The sequence below is a fragment of the Gymnodraco acuticeps genome, unplaced genomic scaffold (genome assembly GCF_902827175.1).
Source record: "Gymnodraco acuticeps unplaced genomic scaffold, fGymAcu1.1, whole genome shotgun sequence".
In the NCBI taxonomy this organism is placed as follows: Eukaryota; Metazoa; Chordata; class Actinopteri; order Perciformes; family Bathydraconidae; genus Gymnodraco; species Gymnodraco acuticeps.
Window position 1 is genome coordinate 8,593,089 of NW_022992351.1, and position 16,087 is coordinate 8,609,175.

The 16,087-nt window shown below is 41.1% G+C and overlaps 1 protein-coding gene across 1 annotated transcript in view; it reads right to left on the minus strand.

The window, feature by feature from the left end:
* Positions 1-16,087, minus strand: part of celsr3 (cadherin, EGF LAG seven-pass G-type receptor 3) — a 131,321-nt gene that overhangs the window by 27,686 nt on the left and 87,548 nt on the right. Inside the window, 7 exon segments of the mRNA XM_034209136.1 lie at positions 1,549-1,747; positions 6,794-7,003; positions 7,521-7,615; positions 7,747-7,848; positions 8,635-8,818; positions 10,520-10,640; positions 13,744-13,885. Of these exon segments, the coding sequence (XP_034065027.1) occupies positions 1,549-1,747; positions 6,794-7,003; positions 7,521-7,615; positions 7,747-7,848; positions 8,635-8,818; positions 10,520-10,640; positions 13,744-13,885 (1,053 nt within the window).

The window sequence follows — 16,087 nt, forward strand, 5'->3', positions numbered from 1 at the left end:
GGCCAAACCTACAGATGTATAGTACAGTATAAGACATCCTCGTGGATTCATCTTCTTATTACAGACACATGCATTTCCTAACATTCGATCTATATGCTGTAAAATGTATTCTCTCTTCGATTTACACACGGCATCTATTGCACGTCTGTCCGTCCTGGGAGAGGGATCCCTCCTCTGTTGCTCTCCTTGAGGTTTCTCCCATTTTTTCCCCTTAAACTGTGGGTTTTCTCTGGAAGTGTTTCCTTGTACGATGTGAGGGTCTAAGGATAGAGGGTGTCGTATTGTCATACTGATATTCTGAACAATCTGTGCTGTTGTATTTGCTGTAAGTGTCTCTACTGTAGGCTATTTTTATTATATGTACAGCACTTTGGCTCGACCAAAAATCGTTTATAAATGTGCTATATAAATAAAACTTGATTTGATTTGATTTGAAGAGTATAGTGTGTGTGTGTGTCCGGTAACTGCTAGAATCCACTTCAAGACACTGGTACTTGCTTACCGTGCTGCGAATGGATCTGGCCCTTCCTACATCCAGGACATGGTTAAACCGTACACCCCAGCGCGTGCACTACGCTCTGCATCAGCCAAACGACTCGCTGCACCCTCGCTGCGAGGGGGGGACCCAAGTTCCCATCGGCGAAAACACGTGGGTTTGCTATCCTGGCTCCAAGATGGTGGAATGAGCTCCCCATTGACATCAGGACGGCAGATAGCTTGCACATCTTCCGGCGCAAACTGAAAACTCATCTCTTTCGACTCCACTTCGAGCGTTAGAACGATTAACGAAGCACTTTTATACCAATAAAGGACTGGATTACCTAAAGCCAGTTGAGTAGCACTTGAAATGTTTGGCTCTATGAAACCTGATGTACTTATATGATTCTGTTTTCTTCAAGGTTGTGTCTTCCTGGTCGAATGCACTTATTGTAAGTCGCTTTGGACAAAAGCGTCAGCTAAATGCAATGTAATGTAATGTAATGTAATGTGTGTACATTTGTGTGTGTTATATTAGTCTCTTTCCAATTTAATTGATATGATTTTATAAAAATGTTCACGAGTTCAATGAGGTGTTCCAGCCTTTCATTGTGCGTGTGTGTGCATGTGTGTGTGTGATTGTGCTCGCGTCTGTGTGTTTGTATTACTCTATGTGTGTGATCGTGCGTGTTCAGCATCTGTAAATCTAAGTGAAGCATGCTGGCCGTCGTTACAGAGCTTCAGGGTTTTTGTGCATGTGCTGGAAGATTGAGCGTCTGTGTGTGTGTGTGTGAGAGAGGGAGTGTGAAATCCATCTCTCTGTACTGCTGCCAGCGCTCTGCCTGTGCCATCGTAATTTGCATTAGCGCTGTTCATCTCCCGCTTTACAATGAGTCATTCTTGCTGATTTCACAGCAGTGATTTACAGTATTCTAAGAAAAGCACTGCAAATCGTCTGGAAAGATTACCATTTTATTACTGTCTTAGCCTCTTTTAGTGGCTCTGGTTAGAGATGATCTTTTGTAATATGTTTTGAGGCTCTGGCTGTGTGTGGAGTCATTCTGAACTCACCGATGTTTGGAGCAACCAGCGCCACGGGGTTGAGGTAGGTGAGCTTCATGTTCTGAGCCAGGTTCTGGGTGTACTGCTCCAGTAGCTCCGTCAGCTCCGCCGGGCCGCCCCCTGGGATGTGGTTCTGACTCTGAGCGAGAGCCCGCCACAGCCCCGAGGTACCAGGACCCAACAGAACACTGCAGCCTCGCACCAGGTTCTGCAAGCAGAGGGAAGAGGAATGTTTAGTGATAGGAGAAAGGAAATGCACAAGAGTAGGTAGTGGAGATATGTTTTTCAGCAGATGCTTCAGCAGATAAAGAGACAACAATAATATATAAGACACAAAAAGTAACACATATCAAGATGTTGGATCAGAAAGGGAAAATGGAGATAGTAGATATGAAGAAAGGCGATTTTTGTTGTTGTTGCAGAAACCAGCTAATACTACCCAAAGGATGCAGACAATAAAGCCGAATAGAGGGAGTAACTTGAGTTTGAAACCGTTTCTGGTCGAGACATAACAATCTGAGGTTCATTATCACGTCCTGACCCCAATTATAGCTCCGTTTTACCACAGTGATGGTGCCATTAAGGCGCAGCGCCCCCTTTTCATTTCATAAACTGGTTATATATAGTCTAGACTGCACAGCGTTTCAAAATGTTCTGAACAAACAAAAGAGTCATCTCAAAGATCAAGGGAGAGAAAGAGAGGAAAATGCTTCATGTGATTCTTTGCAGTCTGACTGCACCAGACCTAATAAAGCACTGCAGTCTCACACGAGGCTCCGGGGAGAAGGAATGCACGAGAAAACCCTCAGACCAGCAATGAACACAATATAGACTGCATTATAGGAACAACGTAGTGGATTGTACAAAGAGTCAGGAACAAGGACTGTGGGTAAGGAAGTGGCAATGAGAAGGAACATATAAAACATATAGCTATAAAAAGAAGGTTAACCTTGGCTCAGAGATGGAAGAAAAAGAGAGAAAGGTGGCCTGGAAAACACATTGATAGTTGTGATTGGAAGGAGATTGTGAGCAAGGAGAGTGATTGTTGAAGGTATTGGAGTATTTATGTAAATTCCTGCAACATGATTTGACTGAAGTAGTGATAGCAAATAGGATAATGACATTTGCAGTCCAGTTTCCGTTCATAATCATGTGGTCAAGTTGAGAAAAGCATTAACTTAAATGATATTATTCAGATTGAAAATAGGACTTTCCTCAATAGAAATGTAATGCAGGGTCTTAAGCTCCACACCCTATCAGTTTGTACACTGTGCTAACAGATTGCCTGTTTTTGTCTACCGAAATATAAAGAGGCTGAAAAACAATGGAGAAGCACAGAGCTGCAGCAGATGAGAGGATTACAGGCTGAGGAGGAGCGGGGCACACAGGGTGACTGGGAGGCAGCATGACACCGGTTACAACATAGCTCTAGAAAACATGTTGTATTTCTAAACTATTCGAACCAAACCATTTTTAAATCACATTCGATTTCTTAAATTGTATTTCTTTATTAATAACATTCCCATCTCTTCTGACCCTTCATTTTTGTAGATTCCCACTATGAGAAATACATTACCAACCTGTTGGGCGGTACATTGGTGTCCGAATGACCGATGTTTGATGAATATTTCATTCACACGATATGTGATTTTCTCTGCCTCATTATAAAACAAATTTGGCATATTTTTGCCGTGTACTTGATGAGACGTGAGCCCTATCTGGAGTATACTCTCTCTTGACAGAGAGATTTCTTCCTCATCGCCAGGTTCCCCATGTGAAGACTCCTCTTGCCTCCCTTCCTTTGTTTCTCCTGCAGCCACGGGGCTCCGCTACCACCGCTGGGTTACTATAGTAACTGTGTTCTACATTACCCGTTCGTCTGGCCTAAAGGCTGCTGCTTAACGTGACGTGTAAAGTATTACCAGATATATGATATCTATTTTTTTATGGGTGAGAATATATGGGCTGCCTGCCGCTCCACTCCAGCGGTGCCAGGGTAAACCAGAGCCGCCTCATTAACTCAGGATGATGAGCACGATGGCAGCACGTTTTACAGCCCGAGGTACAGGTTACAATGAGGCGAGTTCAGGTTCTGTTTTCTAGGAACTGCAAACTGAATATATAAATCATGACTGTACAAGTGTGGCATCATAAGGCTGCTTATATTGCTGTAGAGAAACACTCTGAATGTTAAACCCTAATGACCATATTTCTGATTTACTGTCAGGGGAAACAGTAAAGTCAGATGTCAGGCAGGAAGAGGTTTTAATTTCACTTACTACAGCATGATGTTAATGCTGCTGCTGTGTTGCTATAGCAACTGTACTTGTTAGCCAATGTATTGATCACAAGCAGCAATACACTGTACCAGGCGTGAGGCTCTGATGCTCTCGAGTTCACCAACAAAGTACTCATGTTCATTTAAGATCGGTTATGAATGAGTGTTTATAAATAATTAGTCATCATTTAGACTTTATTTAACGAGTCAGGCTCTGACAGATGCTGTTTGTAAAAATAGGGAGTAAAGAAATATGGGATGGCATCCCTTCTCTTTTATTCACAGTGTGATAACGGCAGCCGGTGTGCAACAAGTGTGTATTAAATCAGAGAAATGGGAGTGCTTTTTATTTCATTGTTCACCTCAGAGGAAAAGATGCGCTCTTCCTTTAACTCAGTAAACAGCACAGTAGATACAATGTGACAACCACATGTCATCAACTACAAGGAGCTTTTATTGCTTATATAGAACCACAAAATAAACAGAGTGAAGGTCACAGGATCTTTTAACGCTGGAAATATTTTTAAATGCCCCCTAATACACAGATTTTTGTGTATTACTGTTCAAATTTAAGTATTTTTACAAAAGCTTAACTATATCAACTAAAATGTTTTAATTTAATTACAAAACGACAGAGATGATACTACCACACCTACTCAGTTTCTATAGCAACCTGCTCTTAGCCCCAACAATGACGGTATGAATCATTTCAACTCTGTGTTATAGTTGTCATCAGGTGGAGAAATCTTTCCTGTTAGCATAAATTATGAAAGGCTCCTCTGGCTCAAGTGTAGAAACATGTGAGAGCCAAAGAAATGCCTTTAAACTGCCCTCAATGGCCCTGGCTGAATATGAATCACCTCCCTCTGCATAAACGTGCTGGAACTTACTCTTCAGATAAAGATACATAAATGATGATGTCAGGTAGTGTGAGATTACTATTCAACACTATACTTCTCATATAAATACTGTACAAAGACCTCAGCCTTAAGAGATAAGAGAAAGTGAAAATCTTGAATAAAAAAACAATTGATATCAGTGATGCATTTCAAACAGAATGGCATAATACGTGTATTAGACAATGTAATACTGTAAGTAACAACTATGGAAAGACTTTAACAATGTTCTTTATAACAAGATCAGAGCCACCATTGTTGGAGGCTCTGTGTGTCTGGAGCTGCACGAAACTAAAACATTTCTGGAAAAATGTCAATGCAACTATAAAAAACATGACGGGATATTCTGTTCCAGACACATGTGCTCTGCTGTGCCTTAGGAACACAGAGGCCCTGTTTACCTGGCAAAACAAGCTTATAGAGATCAGATTTATAGAGAACAAGAAAGTGATATACAGCTGAGCCTCCAGGGAAATAACAAAGATTCTATTCAATGGAAATGCCGACATACAAACTAAAATATAAAGGCGATATGTACCACAAGACCAAGGAAAAATGTCAATACGTAACTGAACGCTTACTTTTATCATGATATAACTGAGAATGTTTTGCTGTTTAGCTACGTATTGCATTGATTGATGCTCATGATGTTACGTCCAGAGCTGGAAACACAATAAAAGTAATACTTTACCATGACTTCTAATAATTCTACTATTACTTGTATTACTACTACTGTAGATGTGTACTGTAGCAAAGTGTAACAATGTGTGTTTGAAAGACAGAAAGAAACATTTGACTAATTACATTTTCCCCACGATTTGAAATTAAACTCTCCCCCTTAATGAAAATGTTTACACTGTTGTCAGCATGTCAATTTTACTTCACTGTTTCCATAGTGATGTGCAATGTGTCAACTACTGACACACGAGGCAATACATTGAAACAGGAGTTTACCATGTGAGATTGGGGGGGGGGTTTACTTAATATAATTGCCAGCCACTCACTTGTGATGCATGGACATCTCATTTGTTGCCAGCTAAAGTTGATGTGTACGCTAAATATTTACAGCAAAATGATACGGAGATCTCTGTTGGCACCTTTATGTCAAAACGCCGACACGCTAAAATGATCCTCAGCTGAAGCGGCCGTATCAGGTGAAATGAGACGCTGTCAGTTAATTTGGGGAAATGACATGTTGCAGTATGAGCTACTGTCACTGCATCGCCATAGCAACATTACCTCCCATATCAGAAAAAAAAAAGACATCACACTGAAGAACTCGTCAAAGCATCTGTACACGATATCAATCATATCTGCAGTTTTAAATAACAGCATGTCTTCTGGCAGACTGTTGTTGCTGGTAGCAGTATACTGTATATAGTGGAAATCTGGTATAGTCCTTAAAATAACCTAAATAACCTATAAATCATTACATTTGTGATAGTAGAATATCAAACCCAAAAATGCTATCAAGTATTCAAGTGTGCAGATTAGCTAGTTGTTACTGTACACTCGTCTTTGTTAACAATGCCAGGTAAGTCTGTTCAAACAGAGCGGATACAGCGGCAGGGAGGAGTTCATAACAAGCGAGGATTCCATGCATTGAAATCATCTTCACAGAGTATTGGATTCACAATCACCATCTTGCCTGTCATGTTTCATAACTTGGACATTTGATGCACTTTAAAGATACTTTAAATGTACCTCTCATCAATATTTGTGGCTTGAATAGGAAAATGTTTAATTACCAACACGTCAATACAACTTCACATCTGACCTTTAAGAAGAGTTTGCTATGGTTTAAAATCATTATTCAATGAATGGGTGCCTCCTGACAATGCTGCTTTTGGGTATTGTATATCGGATTTCAACAGCGAGGTGAATCATAAATGCCAATTACATCCCTTGTTAATGGCAAATACTCCATATATTCCACCATATGCTACAGCAAGAAACGTAGCTTCACCACTGCCCTCACTCCTCACCCTCTTACAGAGACGTATGAACAAATGTCAGAGTGACTCACAGGGAGAAAGGAAACGCAGTGAAATGGATAATTGAATTGTGTTCCTTTTCTTACCTCATTAAAATGTGCGTCCTGAGTAGCGGTGAGTCCGAAGCCGGTCTGTTGGGTCTCAAAGGTCAGGAGGCGGGACAGCAGCCGCTCGGCGATCTGCAAGTCGTTGCCGTAGAGTCGGGTGGTTGCCTCGGTGACGTCACGGAGCTGGTGAGCCAGTTTCTTCTCCATGATGGTGTTCAGCTCCGTCTCGTTACGCTCCAGAGAATCAAGCTGAACATGCAGACACCAACAAAACAGTTAATACATCCACTCTTTAAATATATTTAACAATGACTGGAAATGAATATGAAGATATAAATATGAACAGCAACGGTGCGGATTGTCAACAAGCATCGTAGTTCATGAAGTAGCTTACACATATAACATATCTAACCAACCCAATACAAGTACTAGAACAAGTCTCTTATCCACCTCTATCCCAGGTCTGATCTGACTTAAAGTGTGCCCCTTTCTGTGCATCCCGCCACAACATTGAAATAAATCCCATTGTTCAAAAGAAGAGACATTTAATTAAAAAGTTTACCAACTAAAAGGTTCAAAACCATTTTGGAGATCCATAAGATAATATACAGAAACGTCCAAATGGATTGCATTTATCTTTCGGCTACATCTTAGACTAGGCCAGAATTCTGCTCTTTTCACGGTATAAATAGACATTTTAGGTCCCATTAAGACACGTGTTTAATTGTATAAGTGTAATTATTAGTAGTGTAATTACTCCACATACAGCAGCATTGAGCTCCACAAATGGAGGAGAGGTGCAGTTGTAAAGGTCCGGCTCCAGCCATCCTCTCTCCGCATCACAGTGTCTGATCGCTGCACCTGTGAGGAGGCAAAACACAAAGACCTTAACAAGGACGGAATTCGTATATACATTTAAGTTCAGAACTTACACAAGGTTGCATGTGAGTATATGCATATCTAAGTGTTTAAATGCATTAGTGTGTACTGACCGACAGAGCCTTTGGGGCAGGGCACTGCGGCCGGCAGGTTGAATTTGGTCCGAGGCCACCAGATCCCCTGAGTGATGGTCTTTGGACAACCATCGTAAATAACTGCAGAGAGGAAGAACAAATATTTTAAATCATTCTTATCAGTTCAATGGACTTTTAATAACATAACAAAAAGCCATTAAATATGTGGAAATGTTTTTCATTTGACTCGCAGGGAAGAAAATAATAAAAAAATGGAATGTGGAGAGTGAAGAAGCTGCACAGAAGAAAATATACAAACAATTATCGGGGGCTTGGTAGAAAGAAAATTAATATAATCCAAAGTTTTTTTTGTGATTTCACGAACGAAAGTTTGGACAAAACACAAGCCTATTGAAAGCCAGAAGAAAAGAAGAAACTGATATCCTATTATAGACTATAATGATATTAATTTCTGTTAAACTCCATGAAGGATTTACTCTGCATAAAGACTGGTTTAAAACCCTTCTTGGAAATCATACATCGTCTCTCACACGATAGCGTTTTTGGTCTTACTTGCCAAGGGAATATTATACTAAAGAAACAAAGAAGTATCAAATTATTTTGGCTATTTTTGGAGAACAACACTGACAAAACTAAAATACTTAAGCCGGCTTTGCAAAACTATTGTTAAACAGCAGATGTCTTTGTTCAATCCTTTGGTTATTTGTGTCAGTGAACTGCATAGTAGCTTTAAGACAGTGACACATACTTAGCGAATTAGTAAAAGTGTAAAAACAATTTCACAGTTCTTTTCCCCAATCGACAGATATGTCTCAGATCCAAAAATAGATACATTACTTGTTATTATTGGTTGGGTAAAACAGAATCATTTAACATGTCTGAAACAGAAGATATAAACCTCCTCACCATCACATCCTGTCGTTGTGACCTCAGCGAAGGGGCTGTCACATGCGTTGCACTGGCGACCAATCACGCCGGGCCTGCACTGGCACTGGCCTGTCTCTGGGTCACATGACCGCGAGAAGGAACCCACCGGGTAGCAGTCACATGGCAGGCAGGTGTCAGAGCCTCGCGCACGGTAGTGAAACTCCTGAACACACACACACACACACACACACACACACACACACACACACACACACACACACACACACACACACACACACACACACACACACACACACACACACACACACACACACACACACACACACACACCACACACACACACACACACACACACACACACACACACACACACACACACACACACACACACACACACACACACACACACACACACACACACACCACACACACACACACACACACACACACACACACACACACACACACACACACACACACACACACACACACACACACACACACACACACACACACACACACACACACACAGGGAATGCATAATTAGGCACAGTGATCAAACTCAATCAGACAAATGTAAATGTCACGCTGCCAAGAACAGTGCCAGTGATTACATCAGCCCAGGATTTACAATAACACAGAGGATAGGGCTGTGACAGGGACATGACTACAAGAGCAACAGTTCATGCGTGATGTGAAGAGAGCCAGAGATAAAGGAAAGATGTTAACTGTTTAGTTTGCCAAACTAAGGGAAAAATAATTCATAATAATAATATATATATATAGATATATATTATATTATTATTAGATATGCTTCTACATTCATCTGCTGACGGTAAAAAGGATTCTGTGTTAAGATATCATTTGAATTATTTCCAACTAATGAATTGAAACCCCATATCAGGCCCAAATGATCAGGGTAGCGTTTCAGGGTATTCTTAAATGTCTTCGAACATGTCTGAAGTGGATCTTTAAGGAGAGTTGTAATTACCAAACAATCAGCCTGTAGCAGCGTTGTGTTGCATTTTACAAGTAATTTGTTCTTGTGTTATTGTCTTAATCATGGACAGGGCACTAAAGAGTCAAATCCCCAAAATTAATAATAATACAATTTAAAAAAACGGTTTCAACAAGAATAATACCTTTAAAGGGTCCACAGTGTTAATTGTAAACGTGTGCTCAGCACAATTACAAATATTAAGATGCACTTGATTATCTTGAAAACAAAATATGTTTTCTTGAACTGAAGGGCAATACACACTTATTAAAATCATTGTGATGCTTGAATAAAAGTGTTTCTATATTGTGAGCATCAAAAGCTGTAAAAAAGCCTTTATTTCAAAGCTCGGTTCTTTATAGAACTAAGAACAAGGAGCAAAGGGCAACATCTGGTTAAGTACGTTGTTCAAGGGCAATATCAGAGATTAAAGATTAGGGTAAAAAAATCAGATTAGGGAACGGATACAACAGGGTTAAAATGCTAGCTACACACAAACATATATATATATATACACATGTCAACCAAAGCAGAAGTATAGATATGTAGGGATGATCACTGTATCATAGTTGAATTATTCTATATGTCTGGCTTAGCCTGTCGGACCGCCACACTGCGAGATGATTACTCTGTCTGGGATAAACCAAAGTGAGAGTTACACCACTTAAGTCCTTCTAATCCTGACAGTATTAGTATCAATGCCATGATGTGAAACGTCATAGCAGCAGGTCTGTAAATACTCAATAGAGCTTTGAACAGCTACCGTATAACAGTTGTGACGTATGATGAATATATCCAGTAAATAAAAAACGTAAAACATCTACATTTAATAGAAAAAGAACATTCATTTTTAGAGCAAAATAACGTTTCTATTCACAGATGTCGGATTTTCACGTGTGTGGTTACCTTGCAGTGACAGAGTCCGCTGGTCTTGTTGCAGTCGGGGTCGAAGCCTTTGTTGGCGTCACAGTGACACGGCCCGCAGGTGGGAGACCCCCACCACCCCCTGGGACACTGGTGATCGATCCTGCACACACACGAGTAAGACCAGGAATCAGTAAGGAAAAAGAGAGCAAAGGGGCAGCCGAGCATGTCCAACACTTTGATTTGCTCATCAAAGGAACCCTCGGATTTGTAACCAATAAATCAACTGATGAGCTTGACACAAAGAAAAGAAAGAGAAACACAGTCGGTGAGAAAAGGAGAGGTGGTGGAAACAAAGAGAGGGATATTGATAGTGAAAGGTGCAGGGAGAAGCTAGAGAGGAAAACAAGTTGAAAGAATAACAAATAATTCAGCTTTCAGTTATAGACCGTCATTACATTTAAGCAAAAATACCTGTATCTATTCATTCAGATTTAATATCTCTCTGGTTTATCGTTCACTTAGCTTTGCTCACATCTGTGTTAATGTGCTCTCCCTCTGTTCTCTCACTATGGATCACTGAGGAGATGAATGCTCTTCACAGTCTGTGCAGATTCTTCTCTGCGAGTCTTTATTGTTCCTTACGGGGACTTTAGAAGAGGTAATCCAGATATCCCTGATCTTAATGGGATATAAGAATCGAATATTTCTCCTCCTGAGTTTTTTTGATTAATCTCCAGACAAAATCTCTTTATCAAATGAAGCGTCTCGACCCTGCTGTGTGTTTTGGCTGCTTTAAGAGCTCATAATGCAAAACCAACACAAGCAGAGCCAAGCGCTTTGGCTAATCGTAACTGGGAGAGAAGCTGTGCTGACTTTGCTTTGATGAATACGTATGTATTTCCTACAAACTGTCAGTTAAGATGATGTGTGTTCATTATATACACGGCAGGGCTGTACATCCATTGTTATTGTTAAGTCTTGAAAGTACAGCAAAAAGTGATATCTTCAAAGGTTTTATTTTGATTGACCAGAAGTGAAAATAAAAATGTGAATGTTGAAAATGAACAAGCTCAGAAATGTAAAAAAAAGTATGATTAATACATTATTAACATTATCGTCTTTCTTTTGAATGACTAATTGATAAATGTGATTCAATTGAGTTAGTAAGAAGTTGATTAATGAGCCAGACTTCTAAATGTAGTGTCTTCATTCGAGAAGAAAGAGGGCAAATTACAGCAGCTAGGAAAGAGAGAGAGGGAGGCACATCAAGGGAAATGTAAAGAGAGCAGACATATATTTCATCAGCAGCTGAACAGTGTGTGTCTTTGTGGAAAACACACACCATCTGGATCAAAGACGAGACACACACACAGAACAGATCATGAGATAAACTTAAAGCTGTGCGGGTTTCACGGGCAGGAAGGAAGGGAGTAAGGGGTGAGGTCAGGGTCACGCTCGCTCCACACACTGTGCGTTTAGTGTGTGTTGGTGTGTGCATTGTAACATTAAAGACCCCGTGAAGTGTGCGCCTGTGCATTATCTGTTATGCTAATACGTATATTAATGACCAAAATTGTCCATTGGAACCATATCAAAAGATGTTGGAATAGCAACGAATTTGACGAGTTTTGAATTTGCCGCAGGGAAATCCGCAGTTGACCTCCGCCTTCGTGGGCGTGGCTTGCGATCTACTGCGTGACGTCACGAGATGGTCGCCGCCGAAGTGTTTACATTCATCACAGTTTATTGTTTCTCTGTTTCAAAGTCGAATTTATCAAAGTTTTTGAGCGAGTATTTGACTGGAAAGTGTGTCGGAGTCGACTGGAAGTGATTGCCAATCGAGAAAACCTGACAATGGAGGCGACAGTGAAGAAAAAGGGAGGAAAAACACACGGGAAGCGATGCATTGCCGCTGGCCGTATTAATGTCAAGTCTGCCGAAGTGGCGATGTTTCTGTTCCCAAAAGATGAAGGTGAGCCTGGCTGGTGTCATTGTTTCGTAGATTCGTTGATTGTTCATGACAAATAAAGGCCACTGGTCGATTCGAGAGAGAGAGACTGAGAGAGTTACAGGGTTGTTGTTAGCATCTGGTGCTAGCTCGGAGCTAACGGGGATTAGCTGTTTCAACAATAAGGAGAGGGAGAGTCCTCTCCTGTGGGACTGAGAGAGATAACGTCAGCTCAGGGAGGTAAAGGACTCTGAGTGATTAGATTGTAAACCGTAGTCTAAGTTATCTCAGTGGGTTTAATAATTTAATAGTTTAATAATACTCTAGCACATGACATGTACATAAGCTAATTATTTCCCAGAGGCTGAGCCCGAGCAGAGATTTTAAACAAGGCAAAGGACCCTTCAGTCTCCCCCCCCCCCTATTTTCCAATCGACAGTGACAGCACAGTCACTGCTAACCATTCAGTGTTCTGTAGCCGGTCAATGTCTTCCCCATCGTCCATGTCGTCGCCATTATCCTCCCCACTTGACGTCCCTGACGGCTCAAATCTGTAGGGTTCAATGATGTCCTGCGCTTCCATCTTCTGTGCCACTTTCCTCATCTATCCTGTCAAAATCAATAATTTCTCTCGCACTTGTATCACTTTCCAAAGTCTCCGCCATGTTTACAATCACAACAGGGCCCATCTTGTGACGTCACAGCCGCTATCGTCTGCAACTTCCGGTAGGCTTAGACGGCCGATATTATTACAATTAATAATTACAAATTATTTTAGCCATGAACAGGCACAATGATATGTAAGGAATGAAACTGCCATTTCATTTTGGCGCAAAAACATGCACTTCACGGGCACTTTAAGTACACACTCATTCCACTGTGGATTACATGCAACGCTGGAGATGTGGGACAACAAGGCAGGACTAAAGTACACACACACACACACACACACACACACACACACACACACACACACACACACACACACACACACACACACACACACACACACACACACACACACACACACACACACACACACACACACACACACACACACACACACCACACACACACACACACACACACCACACACACACACACACACACACACACACACACACACACCCACACACACACCACACACACACACACACACACACACACACACACACACACACACACACACACACACACACACACACACACACACACGATTGAACAGAGCTTAACTGGGCTAAAAGCAGCATCAAATCATTTTAGACCGTGTTGGCATTTGGAGTTCAAATGTCAAGTCAATTTTGTGTGTGTGTACCTATGTTGGCAGTACTGTCCATAGTGGTTGTCTCCACAGTCACAGGTGTATCCGTGGGAGGAGCTGGGCTTCCTGTGGCACTTCGCCTCGTTTTCGCAGGGATTCAGATGGCAGGCGTCAGTGCAGCCTCTCCCATAGTAACCTGGGGGAGAGAGAGGGATAGGAGGATTCATTTCACAACCATTGACACACTTCAAGTCATACACAGACACTACCTTGCAAAAATGCATGCCCATTTCCTTCTTAATATAGTTATACTGTATATAACTAGACCAAATGTATGATTTTCTACATGGATTACATTAGCTGGAAATACAGTGTTTTAGAATCCGTCAAATGTGAAATCGTTATCAATGTATGTGTTCAGAGGTCATAAAGGAGGAGGAGGGGGTAAAGACTTTTACACCAGAGAACGGATTTGTTGTGCTGGTATCGGGGTTCAAGACCCTAAAAGAACCTAAGTTTAGTAAAGGTTGTTTTTGGTTGGATAGAAAAGGAACATAATAGAAATAGAAGTCAATTTGTGATAGCTTTAACTCTACTGTATCGTAATATCAGAGAAGTACATCTGTTTGATATTTAAGTCTTTAACCAATTTAGTCTTTATGAAATACTGCATTAAATATTCTTAAATAATAAAAAACTCAAAATGATCAGACAAAGGCACAGGAATTCAAAATAATGTCTGTGAAAAAGTCCTTCACATTTACAATCATGAGCAAAGAGCAACACAACAATATGCAATTTCAATATGCAGAACGCCGCTCAATTTTCCATTCACGTACCAGAAATAATAACCTGTCATGTTACAAGTACACATCTCAAACATTAATCAGTGATTTCAAAAACGTAAACGCCACTCTCCCGACACACTCCAGCTGTGCCACAACTGTGCATTACAGTGTTGCCGTTCACTGAAACACAAAGCACCACTGCCTCTCAAAGAAAATCATCACTATTGCTCTAGAAAAGGAATATATAAAAAGATAGACATTTCAAAAATGTAACCACGAACAAAAGCTGAGCATTACAAATAATACCTCAAAGGGTGAGAATAGTGTAGAATAGTGTCAATACACATAAAGAGGCTTTTCTGCTGCAATATACGTATGTAAAGCTGCTATTCTGAAAGAAGCTTGTGCAGATAAAGCACGTGATAACTCTAATGAACTTCACTTCATTTCTTAGCTGGAGCACTTTGCCTGTGGAAGAGGAAAACCCATCCATGTCGAGAAGGAAGCGAGGTGATTGGATTAAGAGCAGCAGGCCTTGAGCCGATCACCACTGGAGGAGAGGGGAAGCGCTGAGGGGGAGCTAAGCTACCCCAGCTATGACCTAAAAGGCTATTCCACCAACCAGCCTGCTCCTGGCTGGTGTTAGGTCGCAGAAGAATGAGACAAAGGCTGACCCAGCGACAGGACAGTGGTTCCACTCTTGGCTTCCTGCATCAAGCTGTTGCACGTGACAACGTAACGTGGGGGGGGCTGCAGGACAGAGCAGGACTCCGGTGAGACGAGAGGTGGTGGACTCAAACGTCAGTGGATAATGTTTTCCAGTTGTTGACTTTGATTTTAAATATCCTCTAAGAAATTCCCCATTGTTTTACCTCGTAAACATTCCTCCTGTTTAATATTTAAAGCATGCTTTAAAGTGCATTTAGGAATGCACTTTTTATATATTTTTTTTCGTCATGTTTCTCGAGTATGGCATAATGGATTAAGCCACAACTGCATTTTGTTGTGGAACCCTTTGCTGCATAATGACAATAAATTATGCTTGTTAATGCCCTTAAAAAGGCAACTGAGGCAGTCAGATGAAGTATGTGATGGCCTTCAGCTGGTGCAGCCATTGGGCTTGATGGTCAGGGCCGGCCCTGACCAATTTGCTGCCCTAGGCAAGATTTTAGCTGGCGCCCCCCCCAAAATGCAGACACTCACTATGACTCGCGCATGCATGCACGTGCACGGTTGTGGCATGACCACCAAAACAGAAAGATATGGACACAAGATGTGTGCAAATGTAATTAGTTTCCTATCCATGTGAACATGATTTAAGTGGAGGGGACCTATCCTCCTCTATGGGGGTCCGGGGGGCATGCTCCCCCGGGAAGATTTTTTTTTTTAATATTGAAGTTAAAAGCATCAATCTGATGCACTTTGAGAGCAACATTAGGAGATCTATGGATGCATCTCTCAACACCCATATGAAACAGAACTGTAAGCAGATTTTCTTTTTCTTTATGGATATTTTACAAATCACTCCCCTTTCAAACTGTATTCTTGTTTATTAATAACAACTTTTTTTTACTGTCATATAGTATTTATACTATAAGAGAATAGATGAA